This window comes from Argiope bruennichi, chromosome X2 (assembly GCF_947563725.1).
Source record: "Argiope bruennichi chromosome X2, qqArgBrue1.1, whole genome shotgun sequence".
Classification (NCBI taxonomy): Eukaryota; Metazoa; Arthropoda; class Arachnida; order Araneae; family Araneidae; genus Argiope; species Argiope bruennichi.
Genome location: NC_079163.1, coordinates 26,002,916 through 26,022,857, shown reverse-complemented (window position 1 = coordinate 26,022,857; position 19,942 = coordinate 26,002,916). Strand labels below are relative to the sequence as shown.

The following is a 19,942-nucleotide window of genomic DNA, read 5'->3' as shown; positions in this document are numbered from 1 at the left end:
TTTAGAATAGGGTAATTTCGAATTTATGTCAGAAATATAAATGATGTACATAAATAATGTTGGATTAAACTTGTGCTGGAAATAGAGCTGTGTTTCTTTCAAGTTTCAAGAGTTTTTCGCGCCAAAGTTCCATCTCATTCGTTGCTTTTCCGCCAACGATATTCTCTTGAAAAGAAACTCCCGTCAGAGTAGCTATTATTGGTTCTTCTTAAAATAAGTTTTGAGAGGATGTGGAGTTGGAGACCCACACAATTTAGTCATACCTAGCAAGAGGTATGATTGGAATAACACGTGCGTGATTCAATTCACACTGCTAATAAATGTAAACAGCAAATGAATGCTTTCCATTATACATATTATCGCTACAGGGACAGAACAAATTTGGGGTAAGGTGTTTTAAAATGTCATTGTTTTTAGGCATTAACAAATAACAGTAAAATTCAGAAAGTTTATGCGTTAAATGGATTTTTAATCTAACATTAAGTCCATTCATATCATCTTACGAGAATTAAATTTTAGTTCATTAAGGTGAAATTGTAGGTTTTAAAATGTCTTAAAGAAACTAGTAAATTATTTTGAGAGGTATTGGATTGAAAATTGGTGTACGATTTTTGTCTTAAATGCACTTGTTAATACTATTCATTTACATAAATTAGCACAACGAATTTATTAATGAACATAAACGTTATTTTAAAACATTTGATTTTTAATTTTTCTAGTAATACAAATCTTATAATTGTTCTCTGAAAATAAATGGCTGATGATGGTACGATAAACTCGTAACTCATTCAAATGTAAACATTGAAGGGATATTTTCTTTACTATATATTATTTCTACAGAGTTAAGAAATCAAATATTTTTCCAATATAATTATTTTTAGATTTCTATGAAATAAGGATACAAATTCAAAAAATGTTTAATGTTATGTTCATATTTACTATATCATTATCTTAATTCGCAATTAAATCTAACGAGATTTAATTTTTTTGTTCACTAAGGATGAATTTTGTCAATTAAGCTATTAATTAGCGAACACTTAAACAGTTAATGAGAGGTATTGAATTAAATACTTAGCTTACAGAGTTTTCCTTCTTAAAAGTGTTTGATGAGTATTGTTTTGTTTACGAAAGTCAAAATAAAAATGTAATTAATAAATTTCTTTTTACGAATTCGTTATTTCACACTCTTATTATTTTGGTTTTATAAATTCATTCTCTGAAAATAAATTAGCCGGTGGCTATGATGAATTCGCTCGAAACGATTTAAGGCGACTGTTTATTTACTTTAATTACTGAATAAAGCAATTCGTCGACCGTAACATGTCATTTAATGAAAGAAGTTTAAGAACTGAAAAAAATTCTATTTCATAATTAAATATTACCTTCGCCTATTACAATAGTGAAATACAATTTTATGGATTTCCAGCAAAAATATTCAAATAAAACCAATTTACAGCTTTCAAACTGATTACCCTTTAAAAATCTTTCATGACATCTGAAATTCTATAATACAAAATTTTTTTTGTGGAACAGTATCCATAGAAACAATATTTTTATTAAAGTCAACAAATCGCATGTGTTTTCATGAAACACCTTCAAAGAAAAAAATTATTGCTTTTTATCTTTCCAGCAAAAATTTTCAAATAAAACCAATTTATAGCTTCTAAACTGATTATCCTTTAAAACTCTTTCATGACATTTGAAATTCTATGATAAAAAAAATTTCTGGAACCGTATCCATAGAAGCAATATTTTTATTAAAATCAACAAATCGCATGTTTTTTCATGAAACACCTTCAAAGAAAAGAAAATATTGCTTTTTATCTTGTAAAATTTGATTTTCATGTATTTAACGGAAATGGTATAAAAAGAATACTTGGGATTTGTTGCTCCTAATTTCATAGTTTAGAAGCTAAAGATTAAATTAATTAAATAAAAAAATATTTTATCAATTATCAGCTTAAGAACTTAATCTCAACGACAGAGTTAAGCAGTATAAAAAGACATCTTCCTTTTCTAATAAATGTTTTTTAAAGAAAATTTAAATCAAATTCTGGAGAAGAATTTTTTTTCCGTTTTTGTTCTAATATTTGCTTAAAAATGCGTTTTTTAAAAAAGATTTGGTAAAAAAAAATTATTTCCAGAAATTGAATTAAGTTTTTTTACTTCTCAAATAATTTCTTTCTGAAAACTCAAAATGATTTTTTTGTGTGAAATAACCGAAATTAGTAATTTAAATATACAGTTAAAAAAACTATTATTCGAAGCGATTTAGAATAATAAAATTCATTCAAAGTACAGGAAGCGATCTCGGTATTCAACAAGAAAAATTTGCAAAGTTCTGTCATGTAAATATGAAAAGTAATTTGTACTTTATTTCTGTAGAAAAAGTTCATTTCCTCGGTAAACTTTGAACCATTTTTTCCCCAAAAGTTATTATGATCGTTCGAAGGAGATTTTTCTATAAAATTAATCAAACAATGCTAATATCACAGTGGACAATGTTGCAAATAAAGGAAAAAAACTGAATATAAATTAAAAGAAATCTCATTAGGTTTAAAATAGATATAACTAAAACTTTTAAGTCAGTAAATCAAAACGAATAACCACAACCTTTCACAAGGACATTAGATTAACAGAATTTATCAGACCTACGCATATAAATATACAAAATACACCCTATTACAAACCTGATGCATGGAGCTGTCACACGGAGGTACATCCCATGGTCAGCGAAGGTAAATTAACTAGTCACACCACCAGTTATGTGACGTCTTATAAGATAAAAATTCGCTTTCTTATAAGGAAGCTTTATAGTACTTAAATGATCACTCGAAATGGACGTTAAGCTAAGAAAGTCAGTATGATTTTTAGTACAAAAATGTTCAGTATCTTCTTTATCATTTAAATATGTAAAATCCAGTACAATTGATTTCCTCTTATTGTTTTAAATAATTTCTGATTTACCTTTCGTTTTATGAGAAAATTATTTATATATAACAAACAGTTGAGCGAAAGAAAAGCTTTATTTTATTGAGTTTTTGACTTTAAGAATTAAACAGTTCTGTCGAACTACTAAACTTTTTTTTAGATATTTGATTCTTGAGGATTTAAAATAATGCTTGCTCTTTTTGTAATTAATCGAATATAGCATTTGGGAACAAAAAGCACTTTAACTATAAATGAAATATTTTTATTCAGAGATTAATTTTATGCTTCATAAGATGATATAATGGTTAGAGTGCTGGGGTCGTAGGCTGAAGCTCAGGGGTTCGTTTCGCAATCAAAATTGGCGGAATCTTGAAATATCTAAAATCTTTAGCACCTATGTTAAATCATTAAGCGACATTAAAAAAACATTTAGCAGATCAAATTTAAGACCCATCTTCAAAAACGTGAGGGTGCTACTTTTTTTGGTTGGTAAGCTGTGTGGTTATGACATTGTACTGTTAACTACTGTCTGGAATGACTAAATGAAAGTTTAGATTGCTCTAGGCCTGGTGCCAGGATCTAGACTCCATAACAGGAGGTTCATGAGCTCAAGACTGATTTCCCCAAATGTATGCCTGATGCACCGACATGTATGCAGGGCTAATTCACATTAAATTCGATAGGATGTGGTACGGTTTGAGAATTTGGAATGAAAAATTGCCAGCTCAGATTAATCATTATGGTTCAAAATTTCTGGGTGATTACAAAATAGCTCTAGTGTAGCTTTGAAATGAAGAGATGGGGAGGGCAAATTAATTAATGAATCAATTTCGTCGAAGTGTCATATATGAAAAAAATAAAATCTGTTTGAAATATACTCACAAAGAAAGTAACTTGCCCATTATATTCAATACCTGAAGGAATGCATACTCCCTATGCATAAAACTGTTAGCATGCAAAAACAGAAGCAACTATTTATAAATACTAGTTTGTTTCCACTTTCACAAACTTTAATTAAGACAATAACTAAAAAGAAGTACTCCCGGCCCACCTAGGTAACCGGGGTATACTGAATGACTCGGCCGTTGCTAATAGTAATATCAGGCGTTATGATCGACATTTAATGACACCTCTATTACGAGTGGTACATGCTATGACCTCTTAACTAACTAAGACCTCCATAACTGACCCCTTCAGGAAAGCAGAAACTAGCTTACTTGTATGTACGTCATCCTGTCACTCCTATATTTGAGGTATTCCCAGAAAGCATTTTCTAAGATAAGAGGGAAGACAGAAAAGCAGACTAGATTTAATGCGATAAAATATTTAATGAAATTCAAAGATGTAAAAGAGCTCAATTAGTGTCATTGAAATGCCGCTGAAGGAAGATTCTAAAACTTTTAAGTGTTACTGAATTAGTAATTTCCATTAAAAGCGGGAGTTTTTAATGTGTCTTACCTTCTTCCTTTAAAGCACTAAAGCAAACTGTTGAGGCATTTCAAGGAAAAACCATTCTCTCTTTGTTGAAGGGATTAAAACTTTCACCAATTATTCCATTCTCTTGAGATTTTAAGAGAGTTTGAAGAAGCTCTAGTGTAAAACAGAGGAATTTTAGCACAGTTTGATCGATTAAACTTTTAAGTTTGCCATTGAAATAAAATGGCACAAGAATAGGGTGATGTAGGAAAGAGTTGCTTCGTTTCTATTTAAGATTCTTCCTATTTTATGTATTTTTTAAAGTTTAACTATACAAAAAAATTATTCAAACAAATATAGTTAATGGATTTTATTTCCAAACTTGGAGAGAGTAAGAATATTAAACATTAAATTTTATTTTGTTAAATTTCAAATAATTATTTTTTTCTTATGTTAAAAAATATTGATGGTTCATGATCATATATTCATTAAAAAAGCATGAAACGGAAAAGGTAAAAAGTTAGAAGCCATCAAATGTGTCCGTATGCTAATTGTGACTCCATTCAAGTTAGTTCAGAAGTGCTCTATATGATTTAAAGAATAATGTTTATATCGTTTAAGCCAATGCATATACTGCCGAAAAAATAAAGATGTATAAACTTTCATTTAATCCGACAATTCCTTTCAGTTATATATAATAAATTTTTTTTTGACACAATGGTTTTTTGGACAAATAGAAAAAACAACACCTTTCTTTTACGACAAGAACTAATCAAGTTATGAAGCTTTGATTTTGATAATTTCAGGCGAGTGAACGATTGCCTCTAGGAAGCGCCATGCGTTTATTGGCGGATTTTCTTTGAAGCGTTCATCAAAATTGTCTAAAATCATTTAAAAAATGGCATTCAAAACTTCGTTTGATCAATTTTAGTTCAAGAATACACATAGGGATTGCAATATCGGATCAAAAGTTCAATACCGGTATTCGGTATTTTTTAGATCTTAATACCGGGATGCCGGTTTTAACACCGGTAGTAGAAATTTTAGAAAAAGAAAGAAAATACAGGTGTTTCTTTGTTTTATTTGCTAGTTTTATTAGAGAGTGTAAATATCACAAAAAAATAATTTGTAACTTATAAATCATAACAGTATATAAAGAATCAAAAACAAGTAAAGGAACATCTTCTTTATTTAAATTACAAAAAGTGTAAATATCACTATTCAGTCTGTAGTACAATTACACATTTTTGAAATGTGATTTTTAAAAAAACATAATGCATCAATTGTACTGCCATTAAGTCTGGAACATAATTTTTTACAAAAATTAATAGCTGTAGAAAACGCTCTTTCAGCATCTACGCTAGTTGGTGGTACTTTTAGCAACGTGCGATATACTTTTTCCAAGTATTTACCTCTAAGTCCCTCATCTTCAAATAAATCTATTTCTCGTCGGATGGTTTTGGATGCAGATGATTTTTGTATTTTATTTTAGTTTGTTGAATTTTTTTTTATTTATCGCTGATTCTACTTTTTGTTCAAGAGACAATTACTTTTCACTATCGACATTAGTGTCATCATAATCTTCAATAACTGTACCGAATTCTTTTGAATTTGGATAGATTTGTGGGTAAAAAAATTTAAGAATATTTACTATAAACTTGATCAGATTTGAATTGGTTAGTCTCTTTTCTTCTTTTTCATTTTCATTTTTAAAATCCTTATAATTATGTAAATACCGTAAGACATTTCCTATTTCGGTATGCCTTTCTTCTGTGTGGTTTTTCAATGTAATATATAATCCTTCAGATAGTGATGTGTGGTGTTCTTTCAATGACTGCAGCATGAAATTTATTGTTGCATTAGCTGTTAATAAATTAGAATCTCTCTGACATAATGCCTCAATACTCAGTTTTATTGGAAGTAGAGCTGATATAGTTCTGGATTTTAAGTCGAATTCACTATTTGAAAAATTAATTTCAAGGTTTAAGTCGATTATTGCTTTTTGGATTGGATTTCTCAGTTTCAAAAATCGTTCCATCATTAAAAGTAAACTTTTCTAACGTGTTTTAGAATCTAATATTAACATATAATCTAGTTTATTTTCAGTTAGTATATATTTTTGAATTATGGAATTTTTTGTTGGTAAACGTTTAAATATCTACACAATTTTTCAAACTTTATAAATTATAGGAAGCAATGCTTGATGGGTTAATATTTCATCTTCATTAGCAATATCTTCTTCAACAATTACATTGTCATTATCTTCATTGTCAATATCACTCTCACTCTCTTCAAAGTCGGAATCCGAAGTTTCTATATCCACACTATTTGGATTCTTCTGTTCTTTATTTTTTTGGTATAATACATCCATTACTCCTAATTGAATTCCATGAGTATAGCACAATTGCTGATTTGCATCAATCAACTTAATCAACCTAAATTGTGATATGTAAATACAATGTGAATAACAAACTCACCGTTAAAAAAATATCGTAATATTACGCACTTTCTTCACAACTACAACGTTGTATTCACAGATACGAATATCAGACTACGAATCCTGCGCGTGTGCAGTATCGCTCAGAGCTGTAATAGGATAGTTTTGACCCACCTCCTTGAATGATTCACATATTTTATCACTTCTCTTGATTGCACGATGCAACTTTGCATTCACAGTCTTATTAATTTCACCCGTTAGGGAGACATAAAAACAAAAACGTATATTATTTTGCTAAGTTGGCTATCCCTAAACATATAGTGGAGACAATTTAAAAAAATTCTTGTAAATACCAAAAAAACAGTATTTAAACTTGTGAATACCGGTATTACAAATTTGTACAAATGGCTCAAAATATTCGGTATCCCGGAACACCTACCGGTATTGCAGTCCCTAAATACACATCATTGTGGGCTCATCTCGTGTATGAGGATGAGAAATTTTGATATCAAAAGTGGTTCTCGGTTCCCTGGTTAGTATAATGATAGTGTGATGTCGAGTTACTTCCATGCCAATGATGGGACATACCTCTAATGGAAGGCGTACATAGTATTTGGTAATGGCCATTAACTATAGATCCCAATATATTGTTGTCTCGACGACAGTCTTTCAATTTAATCTTGAATACCTTCCAACGGTACAGGAATAACTTTGATGCAGTTAGTTTTTTAAGGTGATAAAGGAATTTTTTACCAAATATGTCTGACTAATAGAACTGGGGGACTGTATAAAAATTTAGGCTTTTCAGTAGTTCATTTATAGCCCTAAACAATATCAAATATAATTTTGTATGTCATTTAATGTATTTTTCCAAATAAATGTGCAAGCTTATCTCTATGGTTTAGAAATTAGCTATTGGTGTATAATCAGAGTGAATACCTTGTATAATGGACCTGTAGATATTTTTCGAATGGTTTTAAATGAAAGTGACTACATTTACAAATGTAAATATATTAAAAAAATATATTGGCATACTGATTTATCAAAAAAAAAAGAGAGACTTAAAAAGTTTAATAGTGACTTTAATTGGTAACAGTGATGCAACTACTTCTACTACCGCAGCTTCTTGTTTTTCAACCATACAAATAAACAAAATTTCATTTTCATGAGAATGGGAAAAATTTTGAAAAAAACCTCTTTGCTGTCACTTTCGATAGATGTTATAACATTTTTTAAAAATTAATTTAGCAAATTTTAAAATGTTTATGTTATTAAAATTAAGTGATTAAATGTTATTAAATGATTTTATTCAAGCTTTATCTTCTATATTTGAACAATCTATGCGTAGTTAATGAAAAAAATTCTTTAAAAAAATAAGTAAGATAATATTGATTTATTAGATTAAGATCATGTTTTCAGTTTTCACTGGGGTATCCTAGGAAAATTCTTTCAGAAACAGTAAGATTTATGATTATAGAAGTTGGTAAAATTATTAGATCACAGGTGCGAATATAAATATAAATAAAGAATAATTATAATTCCATTGAAAATGATATTGAAGTTAGTGTAAGAGCCAAATTATTTAGTCAGTTTTTCAGGATGGTAAACTGAAAGTTTTTCTTAGGCAAAAGTAAGTAGGTAACAATTAGAATTTCAGTTTTCTTCTTCTTTTTTTTTAAAGTTTAAATGTAAATGAAAAAAAAAAAAAAAAGACTAATTTTGACTTTTTTCAATAACATTTATTTGGTATCTTTAATAAGGATTTAATATCACACGAAACGTGGATCTAATTTTGAATAAACCATTGAATGGAAGAGTAAAAGTTGCAATATTAATCAAGTATTTCGTTTTGTGCTTTGTTCTTTTCAGCCTGAGTTATCTTAAACAACATGGAACCTAATGAAAGTACTAAACGTAAGTCTGAAAAAGAAGAAAAAGAAAAAGAAAATATCTCTAAGACATTAAGAACAGAGAGAACTTAAAAAGAAAATTATAAGACGAATGGGAAGAAATATCCAGCGAAAGAACATAAATTCATTTGATTTACACCAGGAGGAACAGTATGTGATTTTGCGAAGTTAATGGGAAAGATTAATAATGTCAAAGCTAACTGCAACAATTTATTCAGAATTTCATTTACAGAAATATATCACCAAAATGTGCTTTAAAAGTCTTCTTACTATTATAGAATTTTTTTTTTTGATACGGTAATTTCTCTTTTCATTTAACATGATACTCTTTAAAGAAAATAGTTCATAGATATCAATAAAACACTGCAGCATAAGAAATAAGCTTAGCGCAATTTTGAAAATTCCACCATTTCTAGAAAATAAAATAGAAATAACAAATGATATGGAAATAAGGTTAACGTAATTTGCTTTCTTACTTCACGTTCCAAGTCACGTCTACGAAAATTTGTTCTGAATTTTAATAAAATGTTTGGGCGTAGAAAAATTCATGTTATTTATTGAAAATATTAGGAAAATGAAATTGCTAGAAATTTCTGGGATTTACCAGAATGGCTTTTATTACCTGGAATATTCAGTTTACTGTTGTAAAATTACCAATATTGTAAAATTATCCAATATTATTTCATTGGCTTTTGAAAATGTCTTCATTAATAGAAGAAGCCACGCATTTTTTGTCCCTTCAAAATCAGCACTCTGCGGTTCTAAATGTAGAAAAGTATGTGACAAGATATTAAATGAAACATTTTTCTCTTTTCAATAACAAGTTTTTCAAAATGTATATTAATCTTATGTCTTAACAATTTTAAATACAAAAGTTCTGAGAATTGAAATATTCCCCAATTCTTAATTTTTTGGTTTTATCCTAATTTAATTTTAGTGTATATATTTTTTACTCCTTTAAATGCTAAGTTTTAAGCAGAGCTTAATTCTTCAAAAACTTTAAAAAAAGAGAGGAAATGATGTATATCTAATTTTGTGAGTTAGCGCAATATTTTTTGGTGACTATTAGCGCAATATTTTTTGGTGACTAGTATTGATAAAACCTCGGTTTTTCTTAATCATATTAACTTATAGAACAAAAATCGCGATGAAAATATGGAAATATATAAAAAAATTCTCATTAAATCAACGATTATTGCTAAAAATGACTAAAATATCAACGCTTTAGTAGAAGGAAAAATTTCCCTATCCAAAATGGGCTGTAGTAAAAGAAACTGAACTCCAAGTCTGCAGTATAATTTACATATAAATACATTATGTCTGTCAGTATTGAGTTTGAATCATGATTTAACGTCAAAACTGCTTTTATTAATATTAATATATCTTGAATGGGATGCAGGCTGAACCATAGCAGTTAAAATTTCGCCTCTTTGGATAATCCAATATAATCGCGGTTACGCATTATTGACGTTTTTGTGTCTGTGAAATAAAAAAAGTTCATGCTTTCTTTTTTTAAACTGTCAACTAGTCTTGGCAAGTATGTAAACAGATTCTCCTCAAACTAGGCAAAAGACACGAGCTTACTTTTGTTTTTAAGGCATAGTAATTATATTAAAGATTATATTATTATTAATATTATATTAATATTAGAATGGACAATAATACTTTATTTTATCATTTACTGATGTTTTTTTTAATTGATAGTGTTGTCAAATTTCGGTTCAAGAATGCAGTTCGTTACCTTTTATTGACGTTTTTCTTAAATTGATAGTGTAGTCAAATTTCAGTTCAAATATGTAGTTCGTTATCAATTATTGACATTTTCTTGAATTGATAGTGTAATCAAATTTTGGTTCAAGAAAGCAGTTCGTTTTCGAGAATCGTTTAGAAATAAGCATAAAACAGATTATGACTCATTAAATGATATTTTGCTACAGTTCTAAGATGGTCAATTAAATATTTTACAGCATCCTATTTTGAACAGATATACAGCAAATAATCAATCGAAGTCTTTAAATACTAACTAAGATAAATGCATACACAGAAATAACACAGAGATACATAGCATAGAGATAAATTGATCAAATGAAAATTATGATTTCGTTTAGTTTAATCCTATGCGTATGGAGGAAAGATATGCCAATAAAGAGTGGTTAGGAACTAAATGCCGTTATTTGAAATACATTTTTCTTTTTTGTATCTGTCCATAACGCTCGACTACCATCATGCCCATTCTTTCTGACTGTCACTGATTAAAAATTTTCTTTTTAATATGCTGCTGAGGTATTTTCCTCTTTAGATTACGTCTTCGTAGCTCGAAGCACGGTACATTATTCAGGATATTAGGCTCTTGGTCGTCTGCCCAAAAATTCAAGAATGTAAATGTTCTACGATAAGCACTAATCTCAAAATATCCACGTTCTCTGAACAGTTATAATTATTATTGCTTCGCAAATCTCATGGTTTAAATTTGCAAACTCAGAGAGAGGGAAAATATACGTTTGATAAAGTTAATAATAACTAATAAATCAAAAACAATCAAGAAGGGTAAGGCTCCAAGTAGACCTATTTAACGTTTTTAATATTACTAGCAAATACAAATCAAGTTATTAAAAATAATTTGGATCGACGATTAAATAAAATTAAGTTTTAAAGGTATAATTTTGTTCAGTAATTTCTCTATATTTCAGGATGCCACTTAACGTCTCATTTATTTTTTCTTTAAAACTTATCTTTACTATTTCATCAACATGGCTTACATTTAATATTACATTTTCATGGTTTTTTAAACATGGCTATATTCAAAACACTGCATGGTCCCGAAGATATGTTGTTGCCCCTGCATTAAAAATAAATTCTAAATAATATTTGAAATTATAAGTACCATTAATTGTTACTGATACCTCAACGTTTATTTAATCCGAAGATAACAAACATTTATATAAATCAAGTGAGTTTATAGTTACCTATGCTGCTCGCCTACGAGAAGAATATAAATTACAGAGTCCAGAAAGGATGAACACTATTGCCTTCTGAAAGAGACACCACGAATTAATCTACCAAGAATATATATAGGGTGATTCAAAACTGATTGTTCAGGTTTAAAGATGAAATAGAATCTACGTAGGAAGATATGATTGCAAACAAACTCACGACGCAGTTGAGGGCACTGAATGTCTACGGCTTCCAATCTCGAACCAAGTTGTTTGAATGTTGCAGTAGTCCTTATTCAACAATTTGAGTTCACAGAAGTGACTTGAATCTCATGAATTAAGTGATGCGCATCCAACGTACAGCGAGTCAACAATGAAAATTAATGTCGTAGGTGGCATAGGTGCATTGCGGGAGCGGTACATCTAGGTACATAGAAATCGTGCAGCTGCTTCTTGCTATGTAGAATGCTACTAGCAACTGCCAAATACAGTTAGTGTCTGATTTATCTCCCATTGATTTTTTTTTTTTTTTTTTTTTTTGTGGAAGGGTATGAAAATTCTAAATACGAGATTCTTACTGATAATGATGTGAATTATGTATCACGAATATCCACTTCCACCGTTAATATCTGTAAACTGCTGAGTTTTTATTAGAATATCAGCTAATCAATGTAATGATGTTATATGTATAATGGTAAATAGTTTTAACTTTGAACATCTGCTATAATAGTGTAATTTTGATAGAAGCTTTAAGATTATGTGATTTATCATTACTTGTTCCGTTTCCTTTCCTTTATTTTCTAGGGATGCATCGCATTTGCAACTATATTTTTTCTATGAGAAATCTTCTTTTGCTATTATCTATTTCTCATACAAATTATAAAATTCCATTCAGTATAATTCTGAGCACCCCAATATATCCGTATTAGCATAAAATATTTAGCAAATACTGTCACGATATTTTAAAGATATTGTATGGAGCTCAGAATATTAAACCACAATATCGAAATATCGCTCGATATTTTGTGCAAATTTTGATAGAATGGGTGAATGCGAGCCTAGAATGCCTGAATGCCTAGAGCGAGGATACTGAAATGAAAGAATCTCCCCCCAAACGAAATATCAAGCGGTGATATTGATAGTATTTATTATAAGGAAATTCATCAATATTCGTATGCCAAAACAATTTATAAAATCTTCGAGATATTAATATTGTTTTGTAATACACAAAATATATTTAACTCAAGCAGGCACAATTTCAGGTCACTGTAATAAACCTTAAAAAGTGTTATTTATTAAATCCGTCTTGTCAGCTGAAATATAAAGTGACTCTTTGTATATTTTTCATTAAATGGTGCCCCGTCTCCTATGTTACATTCCTATTTGGAGTCGCGAAAAAGTTTTGTGCAGAAATAGACAGGCTTGAAGAAATATTTTGAAGAGAAAAAGGGAAAGAGAGTCGATAAATTATCAGAAAGCTTGATAAAGGGCTGGCATTTGTATAGATCCGTGCTCCTGGAACACACATAAATGAATTGCGAGCTTGCCCAGTCGAAAGAATAACGCTGATGCTCGATCTTAGTGAATATCTGAAATGTTTTCTTTTATCACAGTATCTCCATATTATAAAACATGCTCTATTTTTTGCCATATCATTTTTCTCGACAAATCTTTCCATTTTTTCAAATAGCTATACTTTATTCAGTGAACTTGCATGTAAGACAAGTGTACCATTTTTGAATATAAAAAAAATAAACTATATTCTTCTAAAAGTAAAACGAAAATATATATTGAAGTTTATTCAGTTTTTAAAAAAACGGGAACCGTCATTCATGCTATCATACTCATAAAATACATGTATTTGTGCATGCTTTGAAATATCCTTCTGCAAATTACGTCATGCTGAGACGTGATATAATACTGCAAGTATAAAAGCAATTAATTTTTCTAATCCCAAATTTAAACAGGCGTGGCTCACGTGGAGTGTGTTATGTGAGCATAAATTACCCCATACTTTCGAAAGAATTAGTTGACGTAAATTTAGGTTAATTACTTTCAGTTAATTTTTTTAGTTTTCATCATGCATGCATACTGATAAACGTGGGTTAAACAGTATGCATGCACACACACACACACACACACACACACACACACACACACACACACACACACACACACACACACACACACACACACACACACACACACACACACACACACACACACACACACACACACACACACACACACACACACACACACACACATGTGTATGTGTTTGTAATAATATTTTAAAATCCAATTTAAATCTTAATTAATTTCCTAATTTGTATCTTAAATAAGCACACATTTACTTCATTCTAAAATGTTCTCTAATTTCCTGATCCAATTCTCATTTTTTTATTTAATTGTTTCTAAACGTGCTTAACAAAATTGCTGATTCCGTGACTTACACATCGGTAGAGAGGGGATACAAATCTTTCACACCTGCTCACCTTTCTAAAAGATACCTAAGATTCTCTTGTGTAAGTCGAAACGTGACAAAGAAATCCCTATCAGAATCTCATTATAAAATCACTGAAGGGAAAAACTTCTGTCGCTTTGATCTTAGATCGCGGTGTAAGCAGACGTCTTTATATTATCGCCTCTCCTCAATACAAATGATAACTCCGTGAGAAATAAATCGAAGTTAAATTTTAAAATCTTTCCCCTAAGTGATTTTAATTTGAGATTTTGATAGGGATTTCTTTACCACGTGTTGACTTAGGAAAGGGAATCTTAAATATCTTTAAAAGAATGTTATAAGCATTAGGAACTTTTGTCCCTTCAATCCGAGCGCAAGAAAATGTTGAAATCAACAGTTTTCAAAAACTTCTGTAGAATTAATTAAATAAAAAATGCGGAATTGGATTAGGAAATGAAAGAACATTTTAGAATGAAATTAACATAGACTAATTTAAGATAAAAATTTGAAAATTAATTGAGATTTGAATGAGATTTTAAAATATCATTATATGTATATATACACAGCTTTGTGTTATAGTTTGATAAATTGACTTTAGAATAGTATAAATCTAAATTGTGAAAAATTAACATAAAGAAAATGATTGAGTTCTCTATGCAGATTAATTTATCATCTGATCGGTGTTGTTTTATTAAGAAAACAACAAAAATTCAAAAAAAATATATTATTTCCATACAAATCGGTGGTCCTTCAAGTCAATATCTTGGTTTCAAGGCCAGAGAATCATTTTTACGAATCCCATCTCAGGGAAGATAGAGTGTGTATACATGTCAAAGGCACTCTGAATCCGTTAATAGTCAAATATGCTCCCTCTAAAGATGATGCCGAAGTTTGTAAAAAGGAATTTTGCCTCATGTGATGTCCTAGTCTATTTATTGTTAACTCCAATTACGCAGTCTGTCCCAAAATTGCCCCGTAGTCTCAGATCCAAATATATTCTCGTCTGTCCACTCTCGTAGCTTCATAATTGAATGTCAGTTTAACTAAGCCAAAATTCTTCTACAGAAAGATATTTTTTGAGGCTAAATGTAAATAATCAAACAACTTTTACATGTAGATAAATATTTTTCCTAATTCAAGAGGTTGAAAGTTTGTGTTTTTCAACTACTTATGTTATTAGATAAATCTCACAGTAAAATGTTATCAAATTTTAAGCTTAGGCGTCGACGATCAGCAAGAAAAAAATGCAATGCTGAGTTAACAAATTAATCCCTTTTTCAACAGCTGTTGGTCTCTTTCACATGTTAGCAGTTTTTTTTAAGCCATTAGTTTTTAAACTGATCAAACATTTTAGTGTTGCTTCATTAATAATAGCACTTTTTGCAGAAATCCCTCTTTGACGTTTTCTCTTTTACAATAATTAATGATAACAAACATGATTAACTGAACTTCTAAGCAACAAAATGTCTTAAAATAAAATTTCGAAATATTCTGCACATGTTCGCTTTAGCTTCTTTTTTTCCCTCTCAGTTTTGTTCAGCTTGAGTTATTTTATAACAATTAAAAAGAAATAAATATCAATTTAACTTCACCCTCAGCGCATTTTTCATTTCTAAACAAAAGACTGTATGTTCTGATTAAATAAATACAAAGAATACGTTAATTTTTAAAAACTACTAGTTTTTTAAATAAAATGAAATTCTTTTACTAAAAAACTTCTGCTTTATTACGAAGTTGCATTACAAAAGTTCAGAAACAACATATATTTTCATTGACCCTTATGATCTGTAACCATTTGCTAATTAAAGGGTTAATCTATAATCAGAAGAAACACTTTTTCTCTTATTCGCAATGCTATAAATGCTTTTCGTTTAAACAAAAAAACTGCAAAAGAATTCTTGAAATTGTTGGTGTATATGTATTTCATTCTTTTCTTATTTTATTTTAACAAAATGGTTTATTGTTCTATACCAAACGATTTTTAATTTTTATTCAGTATAATTATTTCTGATTTTTTACTCCCAAAAACATTGTTTATTTAGAATGCTACTATTACTGTTCTCATCATTCTTGTTTCTAGAATAACTCCTTATGAAATCTTAGAGGAAAGAGAATTCTTCTTCTATGATTTATTGATTCAGATAACTATTAGTAACATATGACATTCATTTAGTTTTAAAACACTTTGGAAAAAAATAAAACGATGGACAGCTGGTGAAAAATGCAATTGTTTGAACTAAAATTTTTAAAGCGATTCATTGTTTCAAATATTATTAGCAGCAAATAGAAATGACAAATAGATTAAATTGTTTGGAAACAGTAAAACAGTAGATTTTAAGCAAAAGTAGTGAAAAATATCATTGTTTTGAAAAATTTACAACTCCATTTGGAAAGCAAATTTCAAATCGATTCGTTATATAACTTCTCATAACAGAAAAGAGATACAAAATATTTAAAGCAATCTGGAAAAATGAAAAAGATAGACTTGTAGCAATTTACCGGTGAGAAATGAAAAACCAGTTTACTTCTATATAAATGTTTTGCATAAAATTTTCTATAATGGATTTCTTAATCAAGTCGTGGAAAGGTTAAAAAAAATATGTTTCAAATCGCTTTCGTCGAATTATAAACAAATTACTTAATAATTATTTTTTGTCAAGATAAAAAGGAAATTAAAATTTGTATCATAATTATAGAATCACAAAATTGAAGATATACGCTACTTATACGGAATGACATCGAAATTAACAGAATCATTTTTAATAAATCTTAAGAAGTATCAGATTAATTTTATTAACTTCTTATTTTAAAGCAACTCGAGGGCTATTTTGGATAAGGCCTCGTAATTTTTAGTACTGTCACAATGGCAATGACGGCACCTATCTCAGTCCTCTGTAATCTGCCGCACCATTCCTGTGGGGAAACCTTTGACTCACGACGTCAGATTTAATATTCTCTAACTCACAAAAACGACAAATTCTCCAGTGAATTTTGAATCAAGAACTGTCTACAAAAGATCGATGCCTTACTACTAGGTCATCGTAATTCATATCTAGGAGAAAATAATATATAAGAAGAAAATAATATAAAATATTGAAAAAGGAGGAAACACAAAACTACTAACAGGAGCCCGATGACAGCAGTTAAACTATACAAGTACACATAATAAGGTAATGAAGTAGATATAGAAATATTTAAAGAAAAATAAATTTATCCAGCCCAAAAGACATACAAACTAAATAAATCAACCGAATAAATTTACTTTTATAGAAAGATAACGAATTATCTAATTAAAAAAAAAATTTTAAATTTTTATAACATTGGAAGTAGAAAAAAGGTATCACACAACATACAACAAAGACGAAATATATAATTTCCTAAGGAAAGGAATATAATGAGCTCACAGTAAAAATTCGGGAAAAAAATCGGCCTCACAATAAGATAATAAATGATAAGAGATAATAAATGTGGATTTAAAATGGTAGTAAAGATTTATTTTTAATATTTAATAGTTTTAAAAATGATGTTTATCAATGAAAAGTACATAATTTAAATAAATAAAGTGATAATAATTACAAATAAAGTATTATCATTTGAAAAACATTTAGTAAATAAGTACTTTTAATAAAGAGAGTGTAGAGTGTTTAATTCAACAATTGTACAATAAAACCTGAAAATGAACAGTACAAATTCATGTCTAACGTGTTCAAAGTTTATAAAGTACTTTAGTTAGTTTTTCATTGATAATTTTGAATTAATTCTTTGCTCATACCGCAAAAAATAATGTCCTCGAGTAATTTGAGGACATTAAAAATTATTCACTTACGACCATTGAGGGCGCGAAGTGTTGTTGAAAATGTATTTTTTAAATGTTTAGTATTTAACTAACCGAAATAATTTAGACCGAGTACTGATTTCAAATTAACCAAATAATCCCAATTATAGACTTATTTTAACATTCATTATGTTAATAAGAAATGCTAGGAACCAAAGAAAAACTAGAATTATCCAAGAACTTGAATGCACGATGTTTAAATTATATAACCTAGTTATGCTCTAAGTATTGATCAAGAATATGTTTTCCTTAAAGAATTATTAATAGCTAGTGCGAAATTCAGGTGTTACATCTTATGGGGGGAAAAGCAACCCGTCATTCATCAGACCAAAGCACACCTTTCAGAAGTGTGGCGCTGTTTTCTTTCACCACGTGTTTGTGTAGGGGTTGCTAATCGAGTTTCCATGGCAACCGAAGTTTTGTTGTCATGCTCGAAGTCCAGCGAAGGAATCACACTTTCGCATCTGTTATTCCGATCCCAATAGCTGTTTAAAATTGTGTATTTTCTCTAAATGAGCTGATATCATGGTCGACAGTATTAGAAGTGAAGATGGCTCCAAATGGTCTCGTACCTTCTGCAGGTAAGTCATGTAAACAAAGCTTCAGGTCAAAGTTTAAGAATGATGTCAGTGTTTTATTTCATGCGGGTATGCATTGTTTCGTAAGAAAAGCCGGTGAATAGGATATCTGATTTCAACGTTGATTTTAGATTTTAACAGAATGCAATTTTACATAAATCAAAACTCTTTTTTTTTCTTTTTGAGTATTATTATCGCATCATTAAATACTATCAAAATATTATTTTAATTTTGATCACGATTTTTTATTCTGTATTTAACAAAGTCACAAAATATTTATGCAGTATATCACATTCTTCTTCTAAAGAATTCCTTTTCAAATTATTATGATGGTAGAATAAAAATTAACAGGGCTGTAATTTTTTGAGTTTTAATAAATATTTTTGAAGTCAAAACTTGATTGAACATCTTTTGAATAACTGAGAACTTTTTCAAAATTGAAAGACTGGACAATTTTTTTTTATATTCGTATAAAGAAGAATTACTTTTGTTAAAGTTATTATATCTAATGCATAAATAAAATTTTTTGACATTCCAAGAGTTTACAAATTACAAATTCGGGGTTATTATTACTCGATAACTACTAGAAAGAAAAATTTTTAAAACATTGTATTTTCGCTCTTTCAAGCAGGGCAAAATATACCCATAGAACAGAAAATAAATCTTCTAAACATGTTTAAATTGTCGTAATAATCTTCAAAAGATCCAAAATTCCGTTGCATTTTTTTAAATATAAACGTATTCTTACAGAAATTTTTTGGAAGAAATTATTTCTTCGATCTGAAGAAACGTTTTCAAACTAATTTCTTTTAAAAGTTAATAAAAACAACTCACAAACTCTCTATTATGTTTCTTAATTTATTGCAGTTACAAAAAATTCTGATTATAATCTTTTATTCGTATTGCTGATATGTGCAAGAAAATGATATATCTTAATACCGTATTGATACAAAGTTGCTAAAATGTGTAATGACAAGTACCATAAGCAAGATATAAAACTGCTTATAGCAAATATCAGTTAATCTAATCAGTTCTGTAAGCATTTAATAACAATTAAATGCTTACAATTCACTAATTAGTTGCAAATTTAAAGAACCTTACAATCTTTTTAATAGATAGATTACCAACAATATGCAAAGCTCTATCAATCTAAATAGTATCTACGCACTGTTAGGCAAAATAAGAAATATGAAAATTATTCTAGATATTGTATGAAATGCTGAAGTATTCTATAGATTCCATCGTAGGAAATATTTAGACATTTTATAAAATGACAAATGTTATTTAGGCAATATACAAAAAGAAGTGATATTTAAAACGAATCTACAATATTTATCCTCTTTTTGTAGATTTTTCGTTTGGCAGTATATCCCGTGACAAAGAAATGCATTAAAATATTAATCGTTTTATATTTCACCTAAAATATCTAGACATTTTG

At 29.0% G+C, this 19,942-nt stretch overlaps 1 protein-coding gene across 3 annotated transcripts in view; it reads left to right on the top strand.

The window, feature by feature from the left end:
• The first annotated feature begins 271 nt into the window (after positions 1-271).
• LOC129961017 (tubby protein homolog) overlaps positions 272-19,942 on the top strand; it is a 368,549-nt gene continuing 348,878 nt past the window's right edge. For 2 of the 3 annotated variants that reach the window (XM_056074807.1, XM_056074805.1), the window contains exon 1: positions 18,389-18,507. In XM_056074807.1, coding sequence (XP_055930782.1) covers positions 18,452-18,507 — 56 coding nt within the window. In that variant the 5' untranslated portion in view covers positions 18,389-18,451. Of the gene's footprint in view, positions 387-18,388; positions 18,508-19,942 lie in introns of those variants that run through there. The other variant, XM_056074806.1, reaches the window with a different exon arrangement.